At 38.6% G+C, this 27,960-nt stretch overlaps 1 protein-coding gene across 9 annotated transcripts in view; it reads right to left on the bottom strand.

Moving 5' to 3' along the window:
* Window positions 1–7,564: 7,564 nt before the first annotated feature.
* LPIN1 (lipin 1) overlaps window positions 7,565–27,960 on the bottom strand; it is a 76,024-nt gene continuing 55,628 nt past the window's right edge. For 7 of the 9 annotated variants that reach the window (XM_035320768.1, XM_035320771.1, XM_035320769.1 and 4 more), the window contains 10 exons: window positions 26,096–26,173; window positions 25,881–25,973; window positions 24,399–24,475; window positions 22,197–22,341; window positions 20,624–20,772; window positions 19,391–19,477; window positions 16,302–16,454; window positions 14,438–14,552; window positions 12,021–12,124; window positions 7,565–11,208 (listed from right to left, as the gene is read on the bottom strand). In XM_035320768.1, the coding sequence (XP_035176659.1) occupies window positions 11,049–11,208; window positions 12,021–12,124; window positions 14,438–14,552; window positions 16,302–16,454; window positions 19,391–19,477; window positions 20,624–20,772; window positions 22,197–22,341; window positions 24,399–24,475; window positions 25,881–25,973; window positions 26,096–26,173 (1,161 nt within the window). In that variant the 3' untranslated portion in view covers window positions 7,565–11,048. The remainder of the gene's footprint in view (window positions 11,209–12,020; window positions 12,125–14,437; window positions 14,553–16,301; window positions 16,455–19,390; window positions 19,478–20,623; window positions 20,773–22,196; window positions 22,342–24,398; window positions 24,476–25,880; window positions 25,974–26,095; window positions 26,174–27,960) is intronic. The other 2 variants (XM_035320770.1, XM_035320776.1) reach the window with 1 other exon arrangement.

Raw genomic sequence — 27,960 nt, 5'->3', positions numbered from 1 at the left:
CAAGAGCCATGCTAAGCTGCTAGTATGGACAGCATGCACATGAAGTTGCCCAGTTTGATGGAGCAGACACTCCCTGTCTGTGGGATGGGTGGCACAACCACAGGCCCCTCCAAGAGGCCAGCCTATGGTCTGTATACACAGGGACAGGTGCTGGTGAGCTTAGTGTCCCTGCCCTCCCAGGAACCATACATGGTACTGGTGTAGAGTGGAGAGAAAATGTGGGTGAAGGAGACATGGCCCACTAGGATATGGCTTACCAGGATGTGGCCCACCAGGACAGGCCCCACCAGGATGGAGACCACCAGAATGTGGCCCACTAGGACATGGCACACCAGGCCATGTCCCACCAGGATGGGGCCCAACAAGACATGGCCCACCAGGATATGGCCCTCCAGGACAGGCCCCACCATGACAGGGCCCACCAGGATGGGGCACAAGTCCTGTTCAGCTCTTCAGGAGAGAGTCCTCAGTGCTTCCTTGAGAACTGCCCCACTGGTGGAACCGAGCATGCAACAGAGGTGTGTCACTCTCTTTGAGTAGCTTTTTTTCCCACAAGATAGCACTAAATAAGGAAATGAGAAGTGGCTTCCTTCATGGCTGAGATTCACTCCAGAGGGCTGCTTCTTGCTTGCCACTCTCCTCCTATGTTGCAACACAGGAAATTTGCTTCTGCAAACACCTGGTGTTGTTTCAAACAGCCAGATGGTCCTAACCTCAGTCTGCTGTAATTGATGGCCTACTTGTCTAACCCTGTAACTATCTCTCACTTTAGACACAGATGCTGCATCTCTCTAAATACCGTTCCACATTAAAACTTCCTACCTTCCTGTTTCACATATCAATCAATGCAGCAATTCTTACAGAAACCAGCAATGGCTTGTGTAAACCAGGAGACAGTGGGTGTAAGCAAGCAGAGATAAAATTATGCAGGCTTAAATTACAAATTGGATGTGTGGTTGAAGGATTTAGACCCACATTGCAAAATTAGCTGGGACATAACCAGCAAGCAAACAAACATCATGGGGTGACCCCAGAGCAAATCTGCTAGTCAGTTGGACTTAGCCCACAAAAGCCAGGCTGCCCTGGTATATGCCATGCTCTGTCACGATGACATATGCTGATTTGGTATTTCTATGCATCATACAGACTCTCTGCCCGTTTCCAGCACATCCAAATAGCCTTACGCAATTTTAATGTTCTGGGGTTTTCTGGTAGTCATTTCTCTCCAGGTCCAGGGTTCATGATGATACACCCAAGAGACTATCACCGTATCAGTGACCATTAGCAAAGCAGTGCCACTTCATGAGCTTGAAGACCAGAAACTTTTTCTTAACAAATTGGGGTATGCCCTGAGCTCCCCACTTCCTCTCAGTCCTTGTACTGAGCACACCAAAGACACGGTACCTGTGACCCTGGCATCAGACTCAGGAAATTGTGGCTAAAGTTGTTCAGGCTACCAAGACCATTTGTTTCCTGTTATTAAGTGGAGACAGTACTTCTTCCCCCTCCCAAAGGCCCGTGAGGACAATACTTATGTGACAGTCAGGTGTTCAAAAGCTGAGCCACTTCTGGTGGTTCAAATACTCTTCTTGTATCCCCCGAGTTTCCTATCTCAGTATCTCATTGGCATTAATGTCTAGTCTTCAGAATATGCCTGGGACAGAGGCAACTGCCTTCAGTCCCATCTTGCACATGGAGATCTAAGGCACAAAGTACAATGAAGGATTCACCCCAGCCAAAACAGGACATTTGTCAGGGCATGGATCTTGTTCCTGACTTGGTACCAACTTTTTGCTTCCCCAACAGTCCTTCTGTCTTGTGCAGGAGGGTTTGATCCTGGGATTTCTTTATGTGTGGTATATTACCTCTCTTGGTATATCACACTCTTGGGCTCATCTGGATATGGTTATGTCCTTGCTCTCAAGTTCAATAATAGGCACTAGACATGTCACTTTATAAGGTCTGCCCTCAATTACAGGATTACTATAAGAATTAAGAGGTCAGGTATAGGATGGAGTCAGACACAGGAAAAGTTAGGTTGCAGCTTCACAGGACATACTTGGACAAAAGCATAAGGTCTCTCTTCCCCTCTTTCTCTTATCCATGCACTCACCCACTTATGCGGTGTGGCATGCACTGGATCCCTCCCTGAGCCTGTTTAATTCTGCTAATGCAGAACAAAACTGTCCCAGGATTACAGCCTGTTGGTGGGGTGAAGAATCAGGAGGAGCAAGAAAGGAGACAGGGAGGGTGATGATGATCAAACCAGTAGATCAGATCAACCGCCCATGAAATTATAGCCTTGGTTTAAAAGAATTCATTAGGTCAAAAATAAAAAAATAAAAAATAAAAAATGGAAGTGATTCTCTGCTAATAATATGTGCAGAGGGGCAGCCCAGAAAGAGACAAAATATGAGCCTTGCAGGGAGGTGCAATACTTGTGCTGACCACCACATTGCACAGAGTACATTAGAAAATGTAGGTTGGTGTCTGAGCTGCTCCTAAGTCACTGCACTAGTCACTGCACTAAGTGAAAGCTGGTGCTGATACAAAACAAGCAAACAAGAACCCTACCCCACATTACTTTGGGAAATAAGGACAGTTCTTGTGTTATTTCTTTCATAGAGTATGCCCACAATACAGGGCACTGCATTTTCATGTGATATCTGGATCCTTACAGGAAGGTGACTAATATTGTGTCTCCCTGTATCTTTCCTCTCAGTACTTTCCCAATAAAGCTTTTTTCATTTCTGAGCATTACATTTTTTTCTTTCAGTTGTTGTCCCTTACACTTGAATTTGACAGCTGAGTTGCGTAACAGAGAGGCCACATTTTTAACATGACCTGTTGAATTCCTGCTTTCACAGAATCACAGAATGGTTGAGGTTGGAAGGGACCTCTAGAGATCACCTGATCCAACCTCCCTGATCAGGCAGGGTCCCCAAGAGTACATTACCCAGGGTTGTGTCCAGGTGGTTTTTGAATATCTCCAGGAAAGGAGGCTCCACAACATCTCTGGGCAACCTGTTCCAGTGCTCAGTCACCCTCACATAAAGAAGGGTTTCCTGATGTTCAGACAGAATTTGCGCTGTTGCAGTTTGGGCCCATTACCTTCTGTCCTTCTCTGGGCACCACTGAGAAGAATCTGGCTCTATCACCTTGACAACCTCCCTTCAGATACTTACACACATTGATCAGATCCCCCTCAAGCCTTCTCTTCTCCAGGCTAAACATGCTTAGCTCCCTCATCTTTTCCTCATATAAGAAATGCTCCAGTCCCTTCATCATCCTAGTTGCCCTCCGCTGGACTCACTCCAGTAGCTCCATGTCCCTCTTGTACTGGGGAGCCCAGAACTGGACACAAGACTCCAGGTGAGGCCTCACCAGGGCTGACTACAGGGGGGAGGATCACCTCCCTTGACCTGCTGGCAATACTCTTCCAAATGCACCCCAGGATACTGTTGGTGTTCTTGGCCACAAAGGCACAATGCTGGTTCACGGTTAACTTGTCCAACAGGACCCGCTGGTCCTTCTCCGCGGAGCTGCTTTCCCATAGCTCAGCCCCCAGCCTGTACTGGTGCTTGGTGTTATTTCTCTTCAGGAGCAGACTGAAGCAAAGAAGGCATTCAGTATCTCTGCCTTTCCTGCATCTTCTGTCACTTGGGTCCCTGCCCAATTCAGTAGCAGACCCCCATTTTAACTAGTTTTGCTTTTACTTGCGTATTTGAAGAAGCTCTTCTTGTTGTACTTGACATACCTAGCCAGATTTAATTCCACATGGGTCTTGGTCTTCCTCATCACATTTCTGCATACTCTGACAACATTTTTGTATTCAGAGATGGCCTGTGCCTGCTTCCACCTCCTGCTTATGTTTGAGTTCTGTCAGGAATTCCTTGTTCATCCATGCAGATCTCCTACCTCCTTTGCTCAGTTTTTGAGCATTTGCATTTCCCAATGCATTTATTGGCTCCCAAGTATGATTTTCCTTTACCTCCCCACATACACTTTGTCTCTAAGAAACCTGTGTTAGCAAAGTTTTTAGATTTTACTGGCATTTTGCAGGACTGCTGAGATCGTCATGCTTTAATATTGCAGGGACTTGCAGAGGCAGAAGCAGTTCAGGGCCAGATAGCAAGATCAAACTAGGCTACAGAAAAACTGAAGCACCTTTCCAAGCTTATGAAGATCTCCAAGGAGGAGACTCCACCACCTCTCCGGGGGACCTGTGTCAAGGCTCCATCACCCACACAGTGCTCTTTCAAGCAATGCCTAGACATATTTTGAGGGTCATCATGGGCCAGTGCTAAATGCTACTTGGCAGGCAGTTATTTGGACACTCGCCAAAAGTGTACCAGTTGACCAGGAAGCCAAAGAATAGTGCTTGCCCTTTTGTTGGCCAGCTATTTATTTGTACAGACATAGCCACTGAGCCTGAAATATAAATAGTCGTATCTGGTAATGGGGAATGGAAACCATCCTGGTCATTGGTTTTGATGTATTTATGGCTGCTTTTAACGTAAATCTAAGTTTTTAGTGCTAACGGTCCAAGCTTGCAGGGGATTCTGTCCTTCCTCTACTTTTGTTTAAAAAAGAAAAAGAAAAAAAAAAAAAAAGAGAAAAAAATAAAAAAAGAAAAAAGAAAAAAATAGATTGAATTCTACCTCTTGGTCTCCGGTATCCAAAAGGAATGACAGGAATTGTACGTAAATCCAGATGCTCATGGAGCTGCTCCTGTGCCAGTAAGATCAGAGGGAGGCTTCTACTGTTAAATTTGGGTATTTATTGGTTATAAATCAAAGTGCCAACAAATACGGAGAAATCAGTGAGAACGTGTTTTTTGCCTGTTAACAACGCTGTTCTAAGATAAAGCTGTTATTTTTAAACGTCCTATTTTCATTTTGTGCAAGTTTTTTTAACTGCCCTGAAAAGAAGGATGTTTATACAATTTCACAAAGAAATGTGAACTCTTCTGCTCCATTTACATTTCTTTGTTCCAAAATGTATTCCTCTTGTTGAGATTCCAGCAGACAAGGAAAGCAGACACAGCGGTTACTTTCCAATGTGAAACTTAAAACCACAATCTCCCGCTCAGAAAACACAGAATGAGTCACAGGAAGGGGCCACTTGCTTGCAAAACTCATTAAAAGCAAGGCAAGGCAAAATGGATTTCCTGTATCAATAAATAGATTGCTGGCAGCAGGCAGAACACCTGACAGTGCTAGAGGGTAAAAAACAGTCCAAGAGTAGGCATTAGAAGAGAGATCAATTCTTCAGCTTGGAAACCGTATCTCCCCAGTACCCAGTTTGATTTCTTGGCATTAGTTGACTTAATCCGGTAAAGTGATAAGAATATGCACAAATTTGATTGCAGGGAGTTGCAACTAATGCACACACTTAAATATGTTGTGTCATTTTTCCAAAGCAAGCTTTATTAAAAAGGATGCATGCTGTATATAGAGCAGGTGAAAGCTTTGTTCCCCGGTTTCATGAAAATACAAAGAAGCCCTAGTCCTTATCAAAGCTTAAAATAGAGCTGTAACTGCGGCTTTCTTTTGCTGTTAGTGGTAACCCTCGGATGCTTAAGCAGGGATTTCCTTTTGATGAATGCCATTCTCTCCTGCTTGGCAAATTAAGCCAAAATGGCCTTCACCCCTTCTGTTCAATGTAGAGACATGAGATTTAATAGAATCGTAGAATTATTGAGGTTGGAAAAGACCTCTAGTCCAACCTCTAACCTAAAGACCACCACTAAACCACATTACTAAGTTCTACAGCTACACATTTCTTGAAGACCTCCAGGAATGGTGACTCATCCACTCCCCTGAGCAGCCTGTTCCAGCGCCGCACAACCCTTTCAGTAAAGAATTTCTAACAATCAACCTAAACCTCCCCTGGTGCAACCTGAGGCCATCACCATTCATCTCATCACTTGGATTTTGGTCAAGAGGCAGGCAGGTCAATGCCTGACACCTAGGTTCAACATGGGCATGGAATCAAGAAGCTGCTTTTTGGCCACTTACCCTGGTTTTGTTCCCTTTCTCTAGTTCCTCCTAGAAGAAAACTCATTTCTCATTTCATCTTTATTTCTCACCCTCACATTCCAGCAGCTAGAAAGGTTTTGATGAGGACCTCCTCCTAAAAACCTCCTGCACCTAATCTCTTTGTATCGCGGCTGGGTTTCACTAAAGCCAGCATCTTGTCTCTCATTTGCAGCTAGTCCGCTCCTTGCATCACTCAGGCCTGCTACAGAAAGAAATAAGGTGCTGGATTTTACTCCAAGCGGAAGGGTTAGGACCACCTTTGGTGATGGCACTGCAAGTGTACTCCCTTCACAAGCATTTATGCAGTAAAATGAAATAAATAAAATTGCCCCCAGGCTTCACTTTTTTTTTTTTTTTTTTTTCATATTCAGAGCTGAGTTGAAAGTTACATTTTTTTAGGCTCTTGGCACCAACAGTCTTCTGCCTCTTGCAATAATCAGTTGTGATGTACTTGATGGCATCTGCAATGCAAATGAAGACTATTTGAAAGGAAACAATTAACGCGGTATTCTGGGTAGTGTTCCCTACCTTCTCCACAGCATTAAAAAATAACAGTCTTCACTCCTCAGGAGGTTTGTTCCCCTGACTTTTCTGCATCTAGTGTTAATGAGATGTTCCAGGAGCAATGAATATGTCCTTATAAAGTTTGGTTTGCTGAGGGAAAAGCATCATTTCTCTGACTTTTAATTAAAAAAGCACCTTCATTTCAAAGCCTGTCTCCAGAGCTCTAGTGTAAATGTTTATACAAGCCAGAGACATACAGAAAATAGGGAAGACTGAAGAAGCAGTGACTGCAGGCTGCCCAAATACGGCTGCTCTTGTATTTTTAACACAGACCTTTAGCTGCTGTAGAGCCTTATCAACCTCAAACATCTTTGTTTTCATACCAACACCAGCCCAGCAGTATCGCTACGGCTGCAGTTAGTTTGCTTGGCAAACCTGGCAGAGGGAGCAAAAAGCAGTTCTGTATGCTCACAGACATGAGGAAATGTTATTTGCTTCTTGCTAGCTGAATGGCCAATGTCAAAGAAGGGGAAAAAAAGGGGAGGGGAAGGGGTGGGGGAAGGCAGGAACAGTTGGGAGAACTATGAGAGAGAATATCTGGTCTCATTGCTGTGAATAACAACAATCCCATTCAAATCAGATAGCTAGTTTTCCAGATCACTCCAAGAATTTGACAAAAGGAAAAGTCTGGGGTATGGTAAGATTCCTGACTGGTCCTGCTGCTCCAATTCCCATCTGGTTACTCTTGGCTCCCAGGTGCTGTCCCCAAACCCTAGCACAGTGAGAGCCTCAAACCTGGCGCTGCCTCTCTGACCTCTTCCATGTGAAAAGGCTCTGGATCAAACACTCCGTAACCAAACAGCAAAAATTTCACAAGTGCTGGAAGTTACACTAGATAGCCCCCAAGAAGAGAGAGGCAACTGAGAGGAGATGTACAAATTCCACACTTCAGAGCTCCAACGGTTACGAAAAAGCACTCTGCTGAAATCAAAGCATACAGAAAAATAGAAAAGTCAGCAGAAATTTACATTTTCCTTTATTACAATATATAGTTCTATTGTCGTTGCATTCAGCGGATCAAAATGAGGTGTTAAAATGATTTTCATCATTCTGATAGCACATACATATACAGAGTAAATACTGTATATACATAGTCTTTGAAATAATAATCCGTATCTACAAATAAAAATACCCAATACTCTTTCTCCTCCCTCCCTATTTTACATCAGTAACATTTTATCTGTAACAGAAATAGTGCAACAGTCATGGTATTCTGTCCCTCACATGACACAGCTGGAGGGGTATGGTCATCAGCTTCATGAAAATAAACATCAGTCACTCCTCGCTGCAGCACATTCTCGTTTATGTGTACCGTATAAATAGAAAATACAGTGATTTAATGTCTCTGCGTATTTATGCTAGCCAGATATTCTTTCTGTAACAGAAACCAGCATTACACTGAAAGGAAAGTTGAGAAAGTTTTTTCTTTCACAGAAAGAGTAGGAATTTGTTAAACCATCCTTTTTTTCTTCGTTAGGAATTACCACAGCAGTTTAAATATTATGCATAAAACTGCTCAGCTACCAAAACAAAATATCTTAAACTCCCTTTAAAAGTACGGCAATGTTTCTAGTATTGGATTTTCTTAACTGTCTTTTCTGTGATCAGGTTTGATAAACATGAGTTATATAAACACACATCTGTTTCACTTTCCGGCTATATTTAAGCTTTCAGATACAAAGGGTTATACTGTGTGTCAGAAGTACGGTGTTAACTTCACAACCATAGCAATGTTGGTCAGAAGGGACCCCTGGAGGTCAGCTAGTCCAACTTCATGCTTTCACAGATAACAGACAACATGAGAGCCAAGTCAGCCACAGCTCTGTTTAACCGAGTCTTGGCAAACTCCAGGATTGGGATTTCACAGCATCTCAGGGCTACCTGCACCAGCGTGGCACTGCTCTCACAAATCTGATGGAATTAAAATGACCACTCATTCACACTATCATTTGGGTTGAAATACTAATGGCAGTAACAGCCCTGGACAGGCTATTTATTAAGTCATAAATAAATACACACAGGCTTTAGGCTTTAATTGTGAAGAACTCTCTTGGACCTTTCTTTTCCTGGTGGAAGCTACTGCATGCAATACCTTAGGAAAGCTAATCTCAACTACTGTGAAGAATAAAAAAACCTGATGGCCTCTAACTGAAGAGAAGGGCTGATTTGGTTTTAATTTGCATAATGGACTGAAGCAGACCTTTACAAAAACTGAATCACACAGGATTCAGGTGGTACATTAATCCATTAATTCAATAATTAGCGACAAGTATAAATGGGTACTTAAAGTGTGGCTATATTCAGAGATGCAACAACCATCTCGGTTTGGCAACCTGAGATCCTCACTGATTGTCTGACAGATTTAAGAGATGTGGTACAGATTTTCTGACAGTAAAAAGATATTTGTATTTTCTTTAAACATTTCTTCCTCTTTGTGTTTGTCTACTAATTCCGGTATCTCCGAAACAGACGTGTACCTTGCCTGAACCAGCAACGTTCATGTGAAAAGGAAGACTTAGGAAGGGCTCACCGCTGCACACTGCAGCTATGTACATTGCAGTTGTGTAGAGGATTGCACTTATTAATTACTATTGAAGGCACAGGGAAATCATAAATTGGCCCCCTGACATCTCAGATAAAGTCTGCAGCACAAGAAGTTAAAAATCCCTATTACAGAATTACCATCCCACCTATGTTGTTATCACTCTTTTGAGATGCAAAATCAGAATTTGTTGAGACAGAATAAATGTGATGCAGAGCAGCTGTTCCCAAACCTTTGGGTGCTAACCAACCACAATCACATCTTAAAGTTTTTTCCTGTACCACTCTGCCTTCCTATTATTAAACTCTTAACTGAAAACACTGCAAAGCAGCTGCAAAACATGTATCATAGCCTTGCAGATCACAAGTTGGCAGAGATCACAGCTTACGAACCACTGTTTTAGCCATACTGAAATACATATTCCAATACATGGAATTCCATGATGCCATTTTCAATGTTTCAGAGAACAATTCAACTTTTAAACACATTTTAAAATGAGGGGAAAAATCACCTTCTTAGCTACCAGCTCATTAACGATTATTTGGCATATGGTCATCTGATGCATACATTTAAAAGTACCACATTGTGAAGGCAGATCATTTGGAAAATATTATCAACTGATCTGCAGTATTGCTTCTACGATGCACAGTTAAATCTTAAGGCAGTTGAGAGCAAGTAGCAAAAACAGTATCCACAGCTTGTGCCTGAACACATGAGAGGGAGAAAAAAAAAGATGAAAGAGAAGATTTTGTTTTCTTCGAGCACAGTAAATCGCACTAAAAGCATCCATTCTTTATGATACAACAACAAACAAAAAAATCCATTCAGTAAAAACCTAAGATGCATCATTCACCAGCATCTAAGTTCACACTTAAGCCAAAAATAACATTTTAAATAAAACTATTCCATTTTGACTAAATCTTCAGTTTTCTCGGCTCAGCAATGATATTGAAACTCAGCATATCTGCTTAGTAAGATGTTTTTACTGAAAAATCACCAGAGTCAAACCACTGACTTCAATAAGATGGGCACTATGCACAGTAGCCTGCATCTTACACTTTCACGTGTATCTTAACCCAAATAGGTGTTCTGAAACATGGTACTCCTCAACTTGAAGAAGACTGGCAGAATCTGTCCATCTCACTTCATTTACTTCCCATTTACATTGCACATCATTTATTTCCAAACACACAAAAAAAGCATTAGCAGGTCAAAACAACAGGTTGAAATAAATCAACACACTCCATCGTCTTTGATGGGTACACCAATTTACAACAGCTGAGGACCTAGACCAGTAATGAACCATTAAACAAACATCAGATGGTCAATCAAGGAGGAAAGAGGAATCACAGAATAGTTAAGCTTGGAAGGCACCACTGGAGGTCACCTGGTCCAACCACCCTACTCAGTCATTCGCTCTTTCAGAGGATGGAATTTTGACATATGGGCTGCAACATGTATCAAAAAATCTTGTGAGGAATTGTGAGCACCTTCAGCTCCCTAACTTGCAAGGGTTTCTGATGATACTGATGAGATGAAAGACAACTTCAGTAATGCAAGAAATATACAGAACCACTTTGTGACCTTATGACATGTTTAACTGCAACTCTGTCATCACTGCACTTTTATTTGACTTTAAGCAATGTTAACTGTATGGCACGATTTGAGTTGCTGGATGAAGGAACATTAGGAATGTAATTCCCATTCCTAGTACGACTCACTCTTGTCATCTGGAAACGTGACTAAGTATGAAGAAGCATTTCTAAGTTTGCTCACAGCAAAGGAATACAATGCTCACATCACAGATTCCAGCTGAACTGTCAACAGCAAAAGCCAAGTGAAGTCCTTGCAATACAAGCTAACTTGTTCTTTGATCTGAGGCTGACAGTTCGGAGATGCAGTTAAGATGAGGCTGGATGTACATCCTGAGTTTCAAAAGGTGGTAGAGGTTCTCTCCAGTAGGTGAACTGACTGTAGGTATCAGAACAAGGAAAGTCTGAAGAATGGCTTCTTTTCAACAAAGGGAAAATGTGATCTACCACTTCACATAGTCTGACATAGCTGAAAAATAAGTAAGAAGATATCTTACTTTGATTTTTTTTTTTTAAATAAGTCCCCAGTCCCCAAGGCATGGCTACTCTTACATGAACAAGTTATAATCCTTGAAATAATAAAATTCAATTCAATTTTGGTGCCTAGGTTCCAAGGTAGCATTCACAGTTCAGATAAGAAATCTGTTCATTCTAAGCAAAGGGACTTACCTAGAAAGAAACAGATGCCAATTCCAAAGAATTCCCAAATCACCTGATAAAATATTCAAGCCCCACATTTTGTTTCTCCACTGCTGTCCAGTTTGGTTTGAGCAGCTCCCTGCTCAACTGATAATTCATATTTTATACACTCCCCTTGGCACCCTTTCCATTAAGTGCAGTCTTAACATCACTAAAAGCTGTCTCCCTTCATTATGTGGCGCTACAGTGCCTAAGAATCTTGATGGAAGCCCTCAGCCCTGACTTCAAATTTGTTCCTGGCTCTTCTAGACAGAAGCTCCAGGAAATGGAAATTTTGAAAAGGCAGATGGCTTCAGGAAACTAGTTAATCTAATTTCTATACAGACTAAATGCACACTTATAATTCTTCTACATGAATAAAGTAAATGGACTATATTGAACTAAATACTAAATAATGTCTTTATCAGTTTAACTGAAGGAAAGTATAAAGTCTGTATTTTATTTTACATGTTTTGTATTTTGTATGGAATATTCTAAGGAATCTTTCATTAGTAAAATCAAATCCATCTTTAGGCTCTTTAAGTCATAAGTTATAAAAGGAAATTATTTAGCCTGTAAGGTGTTAGGGATAAGATTACTTACGATGAGATGTTTGTCTTTGCATGCTCTTGTATAAGTTCTCCTTTGGGGTTAACTGTAAATATTCGGTTTAAAGAAACCCCCACTTGTTTGTATGAATAAACATCCTAAATAGAAAGGAAAAAAAAAAAAAGAATTATGATTCTACCTTTGCACAGTCACGTCTCTTCTTGCTGAAATCTATTACACAGAAGAACGTATTTACACAGTATTGGTACTAAATTTACCTAGTTATTGTGCACCTGAAATTCTCGGAATTTCTCAACCTGAAATATGTTGAAAGCATATTGAAGTATGTTGAAAACAACCTGAAATATGTTGAAAACTTGAACTCAGACTAATGAAAGGTTCATGAAACAGATAATTTGCAGGTGTGGAGTTTGTCACTGTAAATTAAACTATTGATCAAAATCATGTTTTGTTTTGCTTTTTTCTCCAGTTACTTCCCTTGACACAAAAATAAAATTAAATATAAAAAAGTAATGTTATTTGGGTGTAAAAGTATTTGCGCTTTCATTTTTCAGATTAATATTTCATTTCCTGAGTGTATTGTACTGAGTATCTTGCAATAACGTACTGGGGTTAAAACATAACTGATAGAAAACAGTGATTAGTTTGTAAGGACAAGGTTACAAAGAGAAGTTATAAACACTCTGCTTACATTAAAACCCCTGGAAATATCTCTTAGCTGCTGAGTTTGGATTTGTGCAATGTCCATATATTGACCATGTATCGATGAAAGGGAAAGAGAGGGGAAAGTAAGGTATAAACACTGTAACTGCAGCAGCGAGCCCCAGGTTGTAATGCAGATACAACTCTGGGAATTATTTTATGGCGTTCAACTAGAAGTAATGGTTGGGAATACCTTTTAAGAAATTCAAATTGTTAAGGCAAGCAACAAACAAGTTCTATTCTGGTCTGGAAAAAAACTTTGACAAAAGCAATGATAAAAATAAGCCCAAAAGATGACACCAAGCTTCCAGTTTACTAATGTAAATCACTGGGTATAGTTTTAAAAATTCAAGTGCTAAAAGACTGAAAGGTTAATGAAGATATGAACATTATTTTAATTTTTATGTTGTACAGGTGCAAATTTCACTTAATTTTGAGGGGAGAAAAACGAAAAGCAAAAGCAAAATAAACAAAAAGCAGCACAGAAAATTGAGAAAGCTATCATCCCGATGTTCACAAGGGCAGTAGCATATTTTACATCTGAAGGCTGCACTCCGACAGCAATCAAAGGAGTATGAAAATAATGGTTTTATTTCCCTGACGTTCAACAACAAAAATGAAACTAGAGGTAGGCTTTATCCATAATAAAAAACACAGAAGTAGCTAAAAAGTTATTTCAAAACCATGTCTAAAGTTATCTTGATAGTCAAAATTAAGCTGTTTAGATAGAGCAATTGGACAGCAATGTCCTCCTGTCCTCACTGATAATGGTTTTAAAATATGTAACTTGCTAAAAGATGAAGCTGAAAAAGTTGTCGCTGCTCATAAATATCAACAACTCCAAGAAAAATGTGAGATAATTGTAGAAACAAATTCCAACAGAAAGACATGCTGATTTCTCCCAAATGTAGCTACAACATCCAGTTTCAGAGCCAAAATATCTTGCCAGGCACTTCTGTCCAACATTTAGGCATCTAAAAATGCTCAGTCTCCAAATGTTCACTTTCACACTGGCAATAGCTAGTGTCCATATTTATACTTGTGATTTCCTCAGGCTATCAATGTTTTTGCCAGTGGACATGTCTAAAGTCTTACAGTTCCAAGCAGCTACAGCTGGGATCTATTCCATGTTCCTCAGGTTCATGTCTTAGGATGTCTGAGACTCTTGCCTTTTGTGAACACATACAAGTATATGTCCTTTGGGCCTAAACAACAGTAAGAAAAGCCTATAGCCGAATTTTATAGTCTTCAAATGGGTGAGGGAGACCTCACTTTCCCTCTCAGTGTCAAGGAATTCAAAGTCGAATGTTCACTTTTAGTGGGACATCCAAATCCTTCTGAATGTACTTAGGGTTTCAAGTCCCACTGATATTCATCTGAAGGATTTTGCATCTGTCCACAGGTAACTCATCAGCACTGTATCAGCATGGGATAAAATGCGATCAGTGAAATGGGATCAGTGTTTTCACACAAGCTTAAAGATTTTTTACGTAGTTAGGATTTCAAATCAGTATTTCTTATTATGCTAACTTATGCAGATGTAATGTAGTTACTTTGTTTCTCTTCTACCTCTGCATCCTACACGGTGAGATCTTTCTGGAAGAACCTTTATATTATCCTTTGTACAAGACCTAATAAAATATTCTTAAGTCCCATCTAAAGCTTCTAGGTTCCAATGTAACAGAATCGTGAAATAACAGCAACCTTTCTGTTCTCTGTAAAAGACATAAATTTCAGCTATTACTTACAGCAGGTCTGTTTCCAAAAGCAGCATAAAAGGGTTCTGTGTTAGGATAAAACAAATTTTTTATGTCTGTCAGACACTGAACTTTGAATTTTTCTGGCTTCTTTTCTATCACTTCCCTGAAATTACATAAAAATAAAATAAAATTAAAAGGTGAGAGGACACAGAACCTGAATAAGCACACATGAAATATAGCATAAACCATTTTACATTCTTTATCCAACATTTTTACCTCGCTGGATACTCCTACAGAGCCCCCACCCTTCTCCAATAAATCTTCATTTGGAAATCACAATGCCCATGAAGACAAAATAGCATTTCCAAGCTTACATAATGGGCACAGTAAATAAATCCTCTGAAACAAGAGGACTTCTATTGAAGCCTAAGTGATAAAGACGGTTACTGAGCAAAAATGGTTGATTACAGGGAGCAGTGGCTAAATAAAATCTTAAGACATAAATTGTTATTAAGTAAACCATTTCATGAGAACTGCAGAATGATTCATAGATTATATTAGCTTTCATTGTGTGGCTTTTTTTTTCACCCTTTTTTTTTCGTTCTTTTGAATTAAAGAATTACAATTAACATATGTGCTGAAAGGACCTCAGCCTGTTAAGATCCTTCTACAGTCAAGGTCATCCGTCACTGCTAATTAGCAGAAGTTAAGGAATAAAGAGATCTTCAATTTCTCTTCAGTTGCTCCTTACTGAATACAGAATTCATTAATGAATAGTGGAGTTGTCTCATCTCTGGGCAAGAGCCCTTTCACAACAGCTTCTCTTGGCAAGGATGCTGAACAGGTGGCAAAGTCTGGGGTTCCCATAACAGAGGAAGACACCAGCATGACACAAAAGCGCTGAAGAAGCTCAGAATCCCACATTCTAGCACCAACACATATGCCAACGAAGATGCAAGTAGCACAGAAGCTTCAAAGCAGTATAATACAGCCCTTCAGAATAGCAACTCCACATATAAATTAAAGTTGAGGATGTGCAAAAGACGAAGACAACCATCTTCCCCCAGTCCAATATAAACCTGATCTCAGAGCCTTTAAAGCCACGTTTAATAAATTGATGAATAACAATGAAGTCATTTCTTGCCCACACAAAACAGGAGTTAAGGCAGTGGATACTGAAAGATAGGCATTCTTTAGTCTAATGAACGTATCAAAAGGAGTATCACTTCTAATATATTGCTAGATATTGAAGACATAAGATGACAGTAGCTACCCTTTCACTCCATCTATTATTTAATCAGTCTAAGAACACCATATGCCTCTACATTCTCTTATATTTAGAACATGACTGGTAAGACAGCCTGCATGTCACTCAATCAGAAGAGCATCTGAACAACCTACGATTAAAAATTCTAATGAAATCCTGTCACAGCAGCTTTTAACGTCTTAAAATATTTTCAGTAATCACTTGGCATGCCTCACTGAATTAGGAAGAAGGTACAATATTCATGATCTGTGCTATTACAATTCACTTATTACAAATCAACACCTAGAAAGGACAACGTTATCTACACAGAATATCACAATGCAGTCAGGACTATAAAATATTAATTTTCACATTAATTTCTTCTAAACCCACTAATACACACAAAAAAACTTTGGGTAAACAGTGAACACAGATGTATATTGAGGCGTGTTTAAGAGAGAAACTAAGCAATGTGACTATTGGATCTTGGTCATTCTTTAACAGAATTTCTTCTTAATTAAATTTTGTACCAGTATACAAGAAAAGTCATTATGAATGATTTCAAGTGCTCCCATAGAATAGAAAAGAAAAAAAAAGAAAAGAAAAAAAAACCTCTGAGAATTCTGCCTCAAAGTTTCTTTCAGCATAAAGGTGATATTGCGGTACCTGTGCAAAGCTGAGAATAAGCTGCTTGGACTCAGCAGCACTGGCCCTTGAGGCAGCACAGTTCCTCGTTCATTGACCCAGTGCAAGTATCCTCTGGTCATGTCCGCCATTCCAATAGCACGTGCTGAGCAATACAAAAATTTATATCCATTTCTGTGAACAGAAATGAAAGAAGAAATTACTGTAAAAAAAAAAATAAAGCAGATGTTTTGACATTAATAATTTAATTAATAATTTAATTAATAAATGTGAGTTTATTTTTGCACAAATCAGTCATAACAGTTAAAACAGACTTATGTTTAACCTACACTTATTTAAAATGAATAAAAACATTTATTTCAGAATGCTGGATAACTAAAATCTGTCTGGCTCTACTACAGTTTATGATTTACACCAGAAAGGTTTCATTTATCCCTGGTCTTCTCGTGGCTTCATACAGTTTACTATCCAGCCCTGCACAATAAAACCATAGTCCTTAGAATTAACTGAAATGATATCTGCCAAGAGGAAAACACTTGGAATAAAGCGGACAACAGCATATTAAACTTTGCTAAATTAACAATGCTACACTCCTGCCTTTTGGGCCCCTTTGGAGAGGTATTTGGGGAGAGGGGTGAAGAACATATGGGAAGAAAAGACTGGTCTGCATGCATGTGTGCAGCAGCAACATCCAATTTCAACTCTAAGCAGATTAAAACTGCAAACCACAGTGTGAGAAGCAATCTTGACACTTGTCTTGACACTGAAATAAGTTTCAGACAAAGTCACTGGCTACCCTTGGTTCTGTTGTGATGGAACAGAATCCAATTACATTAGTGCAACTTAACAGACATAGTTCAACTTAATAGCATTTTCTTTTGCAAGTCCTACACAAAGAAACTATTTTGTGAAATAAATACTGTATTCAGTGCATGCATGGTCATTAAATCTAACTATTGAACATTTCTGTAGTGTTCAGCTGTAATATCTAGCTGCAACATAATTAACTCAGTAATTTGAAAAGCAACATGACTCGAATCCATTTTTCCCTAATGCTTTTGATCACCAAAGCCCTAACAATAGACAGTGCTGGCAGGCAAAGAAATAACAAGTGCAATTAAAAAAATAATAATTAACGTTTTCACCAAAGGTAATGCAGAAGTTACATGCAGAAACCAAATGCTGTTCAGCACATGAATTCACAGGCTGCCCTGTCTTTTCTCTAATGTTGTATGCCTATACAGAATAAAAGCATTGACCAGTGTCTCTGGCATAATTTAGATTCCGTCATCCATTATTTATAATTCATCACCCATGTAAAATGAGAAGCAATAAACAAGCCTTACCATAACCCTAGTGCACAGAACAAATCAGATTAACTACGAGGACAGTGGGGATGTGTACCAGAGGCTCTTCAAACAATCATGGTAGGTTGAATATATAAGAAAAGCTGAATTTAATGCAATAATATATTTTTTTTCCTGCATAAAGTAGAATTATCAACTTGAACAGACAACAATTACTAAACCTTTTTGCTGAAGCTAAAAATCTGAATTCATGAACATATATATGAACAGATACCAGAACATAACAGATATTTCATCTGACCCCATTTAGACATCATTTAATTTTTCTCCTAACTTCCTTTTTTCTCAATTGCTATTGACAAAACTGGCCATACTCTCAGGTTCTCCTACTCACATTCATTAGAGGAAATATCCCAAAGCTTTTAAAACTTATTGTTCTAGGTCATACTAGGATTCTCTCTGTATTAATGCCGTTAACTGAAATAGTTCCACTCATCTGCTACTACCCAACATTTTTCAACAGTCAATGAAGAAAAGTATTTATTTCAAAACATCATTAGATCTCAGCTATCTTTCTCCTTGGAGTACATGGAGCATACGAGCAACAAGTGAGCATGATGAATCCAAGTCTTACCACCCACAGTAGCACAGAAGACGTTTATTCTTGTGGACCAATGGGCACCAGTGCATATCAGCTACTGAGCTTTACTATTGCAGCTTGCACTGAAGTTGCCAGGTCAGAGCCAGTCACTCAGGCTCTTCACAGCAGGTCTCATTGACTTTCAATGCCTTTAAATTACACTTTAAGCAATGTCTACTTATGACCTACTAACAAAATTAACTAATGACACAAAAATATTTTAAGACTGTTCCTTCCTGTTAAATTTGCAACTTAATAATGGATTAACAGCAAATATATACATAGGGAATAAAAATAAAAAAAATAAATTTTATAACCAGGAACAAAGACTACCATCACTGTCTTTAAAGCTCATCACTATTTAGACAAGTGCAATGTATATATAAGCAATGAGTATCTGAAAAGGGACTACATCTACTCAAGATAAGACATTGTGCCGTGCTTTAAGGGTGAGATTTCCCTTGACTGACTAGAAATCTACTGTTTAGACAGCTCAAGCCTGCACTGTTTTTCTAACTCCCTTTCTGCTCACTGGAAAGAGTAGAAACTCAACGAAGCTGACTCATCCTACATGTTTTAGGTTTCTTTTTTGCATGACAGATGAAGACACACCTATGTCTCTCTACTCACCACTGCAAAAAAAAAAAACACACAATTAGCCTAGGTTAGACACCTAACTACCAGGCAAGTCAAGTTTGGCAATAGGATCTCCACTTACAGTGACCATTCTCTGTTACACAGTTCTTATGCATTTTGCAATCTTGTCAACAAGGAGAGGTGAGAAGGTATATTAATATATTATAAGCTAATGGTGTTTCAACTCCCATATTGCAAGAAGTTCCCCGTACTGCAGCTATATATCTCACTCAAATTACTCAATTTTTGGAACTGCACTGCATCTGTTTGGGACGGTTATGAGAGCAATCACTACTCATTGGCAGGGAGCTTTTGCTCTTGATACCCAGAGAAAAGCCTGCTTTGTGATATTGCATAGCAGATGTTTATACTGTGTACGCATCATAGTATCACATTGCTTCAGATGAGATTTCTCTTAAACTGCAAGGTTAACAGTCTAGAGAGATTTGAATTTCTAAATGCAAATGAATCAAATGAATAAACACATGCAAACCACAGATGTATGAACAGATTTACTGAATACTCACTGGCTCACTTTATGGTACAACTTTGCAATCCCTTGGTGTGTCCAGTCTTTGCCAAGAGTAGGCAAAATATGACCTAAAGTATCTGATCTGAATAATAATTAAAAAAAAAAAGTAATTGAAATGGAAAAACAACAACAACAACAACAACAACAACAACAAGCTTACTGTTTTTAAATAATAACAGATCAGGCTAGTAGAAGTCCCCCTAATTAATTTGGCTTTCTGCAAGGTACTGACTGAAATCAGAAAAGGATAATTTTATTCCCTCTTCTTTCAAGACAGACTGATATGTCTATGTTGTTTTAATCAGTCTTGTGCCCCAGGATATGGATAAGCTAACGAGCTTGCATGGAAGTTACAGAACACAGGCTATCAATCAGACCTACAGAGCAGCCAAGATGATATTAAGCATACTTTTTGGGGTTTACATTGCGTGTTTTCTAAATAAACCAAATCAACCAATAAGGTAGATAGTGTTGGGAAATTGCAATCTTAGGAGAGAGAGATTGGACAGTGGCTTAAGATGGATTTGCAATAGTATTGTATGGTGAAGGGATTCAATTACTGTCCAGTTAGCTCAATAATAGAGACAAGAGTAGATCCCATTCAGTTCATTGGCACTTAAGAAAACAGAAAGGAAGGGGGACTAATATGTGAATATGTGTTGGCACCAAAAAAGCATTTTGCCCTAAAACTGATTAATCACAAGGGAAAAAAAAAGGGAAAAAAAATAAGTTCAAATAAATTATTTTAATTAATCCCAAATTAAAAAATAATAATAAAAAAATCCAAGACTGATTATATATAGGTAAATTTGCTTTTGAAAGAAATCTAAGTCTTTGTCTACTAGACAAAAATGCCCCTCACTAGAATGTCCCAGTGATGCCTTTTAAAACAGAATGCAGGTGTTTCTTCTTTTTAAATCAATCTATTGTACTTCACAAATGTGACACAGCAAAAATTGAAAGGTCCTGCAATACTACAGTAAATACTATCATAAAACAATAGTAGGTAACAAATAATCAGTGCATGTAGTACATGTCTTTATGAAATCATGAATCTAGACAATGATTCTTGCAGTATTTTAAAGCAAGGTTAAAAACACACACATCCACAGACTCCATAAAATACTGGAATATAACAATTTCTTGTCTTGAAATTCCCCATTAATTATTTTTTGTTTTAGCCCAAAGGACAGAAGCAGACAAAGCCTCTCCCTGTTCATGAACTCACCGTGTGATTGTTCCATCAATGTCAGAAATAATAACTTTATCATCCCAATTCCATAGGTAAATGGTGCCTTCACAGCGGCAAGTGCCTTGATATTGTGTTGTAACACTAAAGGTCACATCATTGGGGCCATTCTTGAGCTTTAAGCTTTTCTGCAAGACATTATCAGCAAGATAATCAACAAACCGAGCATGTGAAATGGACACAGTGCAAACAGAGCCATAGATGATCATTGCCTTGGTCACAGTGAACCTGATTGCTTTCAGCAAAGCTATTTTCTAGGTAATGTTAGCAGAGATTTGCTTTGTGTGATATACATGAGGCACTGTTTTAGAGAGCAGAATGAAACAAAAAATAATTTCTGTTTCACAGTAAGGGATATGAAAAAAAATATATATATATATATCCTGAACGGCTCTCATACAAATCTATGGGGATTTTTTTCATACTGTGGTAAAGATATATACAGTGGGAGAAGTGTGAGTAAAAAGAAGTGCCATGAACAGTGAAACTGACAGAGTGCTTACATGAGGATTTGTGTTCCAAGGCACTACATCTCTAGCCTATCATAACCCACCTTTCTTACCATATGAACTATTACCCTTCAGTCTCCACCAAATTTCCTTAACTTTCCTACCCTGCTGCCCTTCCACTTAGTGACTCACTGGGCATAATATTACTGATTTGATTATTTTTGTGGGCTCATTCATTCTCACAAAATCTGCAGAGTTTCATACTTTAAGTGTTCTTAGTTATATTTCATTGCAATTGTTCAATGAGTTAAAAAGTGAAGGAGAAGTGTGAATACAGAAGAATCAATGGGCAACCGATGAGTCTTGCCCACTGTTTCATCAAGAAACCAACTTAAGAGTAGTACTGGGTTCTGCTAATTTCTGCAAGACAAATATCAGTATGTTTGTATAATGCTTACTTTCTATCTGATACAGAGTACAAACACATTCCATCTGTCTCGTGGGAAAAAATCTACATTTCTTGCAAACTATTCAGGCAGTGAGCAATAGGCTGCATAATGCTGTACTTCTTGTATAGGTTTCCTTCTGAAAATTAATTGGCTGTAGATAAGAAAGACGACAGAAAGCATTTTTCTAAAGTAGACCATTTTTCCAAATCAATTTGGAATGTGCAGAACACAGAACAGTAACAGTTTTGTCACCATTAGTCAAAATGCCTCTGCCACAAAGGAAGAGAATTGGCTCAGGAGAAATTAATAGCCTGGCCTCATAGTAGGTTCACAAGCAGCTCTTTCAGAAGTTACTAACCAAGAACTGTATTTATGTAAAACTGTGCCTGTCTGTCTATGAATGAGGGGAAGGGAAAGGAAAGGAGGGGCAGGGGAGGGAAGAGACCTGTGGGTTCACACACACACAGACTGAAAGGAACAACATTCATGTGTAACACTGAAAAGAGAAAGGAAAAAATTGTTTTGAAACTATAGTAAGAAATGGTATTCGATGCAAGAAGTAAAAACTAATTAAAACTTACAAGCCTGAATAACAGTTTTGTTCTTGTTGTATTAGAAATGACATTTCAGGACAAGGATGTAAAACTAACTCACAAGCTGGTCAGAAGTGAGTCGAAGGGTTTTTTTGTAACTGATTCCAGACAATAATGAGAGATGACTCGAGTTGGTTTGTAATGACCCAAGGTTTTGTTTGGCAGCTCTAGGGTCTTCATCGCTCGAAGAAGATTCATCTTTTATTCTGGAACATTGCACACACAGAAAATGATGCTATCATGTCAGTAAACGTATCTCAGTAACCATTAAAAATGCATTAACGGTGAGTCACCAAATAAGTTATTGATTCTCCGCTTCTAACGTCTCACAGGAGGTCATTCATATCATGGCTTAAAATATATCAATGGAGAGTGGAATTTTCATTCATGCTTGCTCCCCATTATTCATAGTTGGATTCTTTAAGTCATTCGCTTGTTTATATGCTACTTTTCACCACTTAATTTTAACAGATGTAAATTAATGAGATTTTTGAGTCAGCATAACACATGGTGGTAAATATATGTAAAATACTAAAACCTCTCAGTTCTCAGAGGAATAAAATGGGAATTGTTATGCTAGGGTTTATTTGGTTTTCTTTTTTGTTTTGTTGTTTTTTTTAAAAATAAATTTAGCAATTAATCAAAGAATCCAGGTGATGAAAATTATCTTATCTTTTGCTTTTATTAGCAAAAAATAACTTCTCCTCCTCTTTCAATGAGCAATTTTAGATCACTGGATTATTCTTTTCCAGGATTTGCAGGATTACCCTACTCATGATACGATGATGAAAATGTTTAAAAAAGCCACCCCACTGAACTCCTTTAGAGAATTCTGTTCAAATACAGATCAGCATAAAAATGTTTATTTTTCTGCTGCTGTTTTTTTTTCAGATTTTTTTTAAGGTCAGTTTTCTTCAGAGGGAAAGTTTTTCCAAATTATCTATAACCCAGAAAAGGTAAAATATCCTTTCAGATCCTGCAAATATCATCTTCAAAACAATCAGCTATTTGGCTTTTATTTCCATCACACCTGGATGCTCTTTGATGACAGGAAGCCTTGACCCAGTATCAAGGTACCATGTGTCATGACTACCAATATTTATAAAAAACTCATTATCCTTTGTAACATTAGATCTCGAAAGCTTTACTCAACATCCCACTTGCACTCTTCTGCTTGAAAGCAATAAATTCTTATCAACAGATTTTTGAGATCAGTTAAAACAAACAACAAGCACCAATTACAGCATCTGGTCTGCTTGAAATCCTAATCCCACTTAAAAGCCTATCTTTAAACAACTGTGTAAGAGAAACAGACCTTAATGCCACTTATTATCCACAAAAGGGAAATCAGCCTTTCCAATTCCTTCTGTTTATCTCACACACTCAGAAAACAGAGCCAAGTAAGACAACAGCTAGTCTCCTACAGTGCAGGGAATCCCTTTTACAGCCCACTCTCCTGGAGTATAACTACTGATCTCCAGAAAGAATGTCAACTACGGCCTTCTTGTTTCACAAAGGTGACCCCCCAGCTTAACTTAATGAGAATAAAACATATTTAAATCTGAATGCTATGGCCCTCTTCAGCTTTAAGTGCAGCACACATGAGCTGTCTTTAGTCAGATCTGATTTACAGTCAGTCATCAAAGAGGTAAGGTAGGAGAGCTGTCCCTGGCTAGCTCATCCCCCCAAAGTTTTGGGGGCAAGTTAAGACTCATCTTACAAAGCCCTTCTGAGGCAGAGAATCTCGTCATACGGTATAATTACTTTGGAGCACAAAGGAACAGATTTCTGAAATCCCTGAAGGAAGTAATAGAAAACCATGCCATTTTCCTATCAATAGCCTGTGAAAAGAATCCTGGAAAGTGTTAGACCCTTGAACCTCCTAAGATACGTAGGAAGCAATTAAACTGTCAGGCCATAAATATTCATAAAGGAAGTCAGAACTGACAACAACCTGGGGTCATCTATGATCTTTCCTTGAAAACTCCAGAGATAGTTTTAGAGAACTGCTCCAATTATTGTTTGCTGTCAAAGGGCTGTAATGTGTATGACAGAACTACCAGCCAAACCATATACTAGAAAAAGCACACTTGCAAGGTCTGCAACCCTGCCATGTCTTCCTATCTGCACTTCAATTTGTTTTTTCATTGCACCAAATATTTAATCGATGCAGGATTTCTTTGTTCAAATATAGGAGGTATTTCCCTTTCACAGTTAAACTGTAACTTGTGCTCATTACAGGTACAGGTAACTTCTTGGGTACCTGTTTGCCATGCTCATCTGTGAAGATTCTTCTCCTGTAAGTCTACTCCCACTCATACCTTGCTCTGCCTTTGTTTCCTGCAAAAATACAAGTATGAGAAGTTGGGCAGAATATCTGAAAAACAAGTTCTGTCCTGTATAGACTATTAAAAAAATAAAAAACTTTTATGCAAAAAGCAAGTGAGGTTTTTCCCCACACACACACACGCCCCTTTACTTACAGGCAAAGTAAAATTTTAGGGATGTCTTAAAGAATAAAGGCTGTGCAAAGGACTAAAAAAAATGCAAATATGAAACTCAGAAGAATTAAGGTTTTGTTTTACACAGAAGTACAAAACTATCGGATTTCACATGGCTAGCACTGTTGAAGTTCTAGGATCAACCTCATAACTAGCCAGTTAATTCACCACAAATAGCTAAATTTCACTTGAAAAGGCAAAATATCACACTGGGAAAATAACAGAAAATACATTTCAAAGTATTTGAATCATCAAAATCATTACTCCAATAAAACTTTCCAAATTATTTTTTACCCTGAGTAAGGGCTAAACTGTATCGATCTGTTCCCATAAGTAAAAGGCTTTTAAACAGTGAATGTTTTTGAAAGAAACAAAGAACAACACTCCCATAGTCAATTTATAGCTGCCACAGCTCTATGGATAAGCAAATACTTCCACTCAGGAAGAAATTCTAAATACTTCAAGTTAACTGTAGAAACTAAAGTCTCATGCTCTGAAGCCCGTATCCACACATCAGCACAGTGGTTATTTCACGCAAAGCTAAAAAGTTCATCTACTGAGGTACAACCATAAAAATGTATTAGAAGTCATTTTCTCCCCTCAAGTACTAAAGCCTCAATAGTATAAATGAATATGAAGCAGTTTTATTAGCCAACTTTAAAGATTAAGTATGTCTAGACAGAAGATCAATATTTCATACAAAGTTTTGCTTTTTTCACCTTGATGTTCTTTAATGTTCATTCACAGCTTTAAGGCCATTACCACAAAATTCTAATGCTCAGGAAAGAAATTCAAAAAGGCTTTAAAACTAATATATATTCAGTTTTCCATCTTAGATTTTGTTGAATTTTACAGTGTACTCTAGTCAGAAATCTCTTTTCTTCAACTGTCAGTGAAAACTGCGTGAAGGTAAGCAAAACATACAAAAACATAAAATTGGTGGCACAGCTCTTCGACTCTTAAGTTTCCAGTCAAACTTAATCCATTAGATAACATTGTCTCATGTCTGTACAATGCAAAGAAATGCAGAACCAAAACAATGCAAGTAAATGTTCCAGGTAGGATCTGATCCAAGGCTTCCCGAAGTCAGACCTCAGATCCTGTTCAACTGTCTTTTAATGTGTACATCCTCATTCAAAGTGAGTGCTGAGTTAGGACCAGAAGCAAGGTTCTGAGGGGTGAATGTGGAGGTATCCACCCTTCCCACTGCACCCAGAAGGAAACTGCTTGCTTCTTAAACTTACCTCCTTAATAGTGCTGTTTCTCCCTCGCCAGGAAAACCACCACCTTCCACCTTTTTTGGGCATCTTGTCCCTCATGATAGATTCTACCGTGGCCTGTGATAAACGGGTGGTAAAATAAAAAGAAACCAAAACAAAGGACAACCTGATATATGTAAATGAAAAAGTGCCAAATGTACAATTGTAACTGATAATAAATAGAATAAAAGTAAACATACTGTCTGTGAACCGTAAATTCTACTAAAGCAAAATCTAATGGTATCCAGCACTGCTCTGAAGTAACTTAAGCATGAATACTTATGAAATTTTTAAAAGAAAAATGAAAAAGAGACACAAATCAAAGAAGAAAAATAAAGCATAAATAGGTATTAGTTTAATGTCTGGAATGGAGAACCAATGTTTTTAAGTTAAAGTTACTTGGTTAATTATTTAAATAAATAAATTAAAAAATCACTTCCATAAAGAGCTCTCATGGAAAACAGTAACAAACCAGCATGCAAGATGGTCATTCTCATTGAAAAATAACTATAAGGTTCAAATTTAATCACCAGCTAAGAAAAAAGCAAAAAAACTAACTAGCTTTTATGAGTTTAGTATGATGCTATGAATTTGAATGTTAGAAGTGTTTTTTTGTTTTAAACCCTGGCTACTTTCTATTGGTTATACATAATTGGATCCCAGTAGAGAAAAGTTTCATTCAATAACCATAATGACTGGAGCCTTATGCAGCATAACAATGAGAGTTGAATTATTTCCACCAGAGAGCAAGCGAAATACAAAAGGGGAAATATTACAATAAAAGTGGCCACAGCATTTGATATGCCCTAGAATTGCTTAGCTACTGGTTTTCTGATGAAATGGCAGTCTCTACTGTAAACCAAGTCATCAAAATAAAAACAATGCGTTGATAGTGATATAAAGAAAAAGAAAGACTATTCCAAGAAACGTTTGCAGTTGAGAGGACTGAGTTCTTGCGCATGTACGAGACAATACAATGCCTCCCTTTTCTCAGTTTTTCCACACGTTCTCCTTCACTATACTATCTAAATTATATTAGAAAAGAAAGAAGTGAATGAAGCTGAGCAAGTGAAATTGAGAACTTTTAAAACATATTAAAAAAAAAAGTGCAGATGGAGGTACAGAGAACGTAACATTGAGGACAACGGCTACAGTTTAAGGGGGTTCACGAACATCTGGACAACTTAAAGCAGATGTTCTACTGACTTTTGATGAGACCACAGAATCATAGAATACCCCGAGTTGGAAGAGACACAGAATGATCAGAGTAGCTCCACACAGGACTACCCCAAAAATCACACCCTACATCTGAGAGCGTTGTCCAAATGCCTCTTGAAACCCATCAGGCTTAGCAACATGGCCACTGCCCTGGGGAACCTGTCCCAGTGCCTTACCACCCTCCGGGTGCAGAACCTTTTCCTAACACCCAGCCTGACCCTCCCCTGTCCCAGCTCCATGCTGTTCCCTCGGGTCCTGTCGCTGTCCCCGGAGAGCAGAGCTCAGCGCCTGCCCCTCCACTCCCCTTGTGAGGGAGCTGCAGGCTGCCATGAGGCCTCCCCTCAGCCTACTCTGGACTGAACAAACCAAGGGACCTCAGCTGCTCCTCATACATCTTGCTCTCTAGACCCTTAAACATCTTTGTAGCCCTCATTTGGATGCTAATAGTCTTATATCCTTTTATACTGTGCTGTCTAAAACTGGACACAGTATTCAAGGCGAGGCCCCATGCACATGCTTACAGTTAGGCATATGTTTAAAGCGCATTTTGCTGAACATGGGTGATTCTTGCAATAGCTCCAGTTTTCAATCACTTCACAAAGCCTGTTTTGATTAAAGTCTCTTAACATTTTAACTCCTTAGTTCCATTATTAATGTAAACCAAAAACTCTAATAAAAATTGGTTAAGAAAACAGTAGGAATTGCTATTTCCCTCAATGGGAAAAATATTTCATACCACTTGTTTCCATTTATTCTACCTAGGCAAAAGCCAAAAGATTTGGATCAGACATCTACACGTTGACTTAGAAAGGCAGTTACCCTACATTCTTTTTATTGCCAGTGAAGA

This window comes from Oxyura jamaicensis, chromosome 3, assembly GCF_011077185.1.
Source record: "Oxyura jamaicensis isolate SHBP4307 breed ruddy duck chromosome 3, BPBGC_Ojam_1.0, whole genome shotgun sequence".
NCBI lineage: Eukaryota > Metazoa > Chordata > Aves > Anseriformes > Anatidae > Oxyura > Oxyura jamaicensis.
The sequence above is the reverse complement of the archived record's forward strand: the minus strand, read 5'-3'. Positions and strand labels throughout refer to the sequence as shown.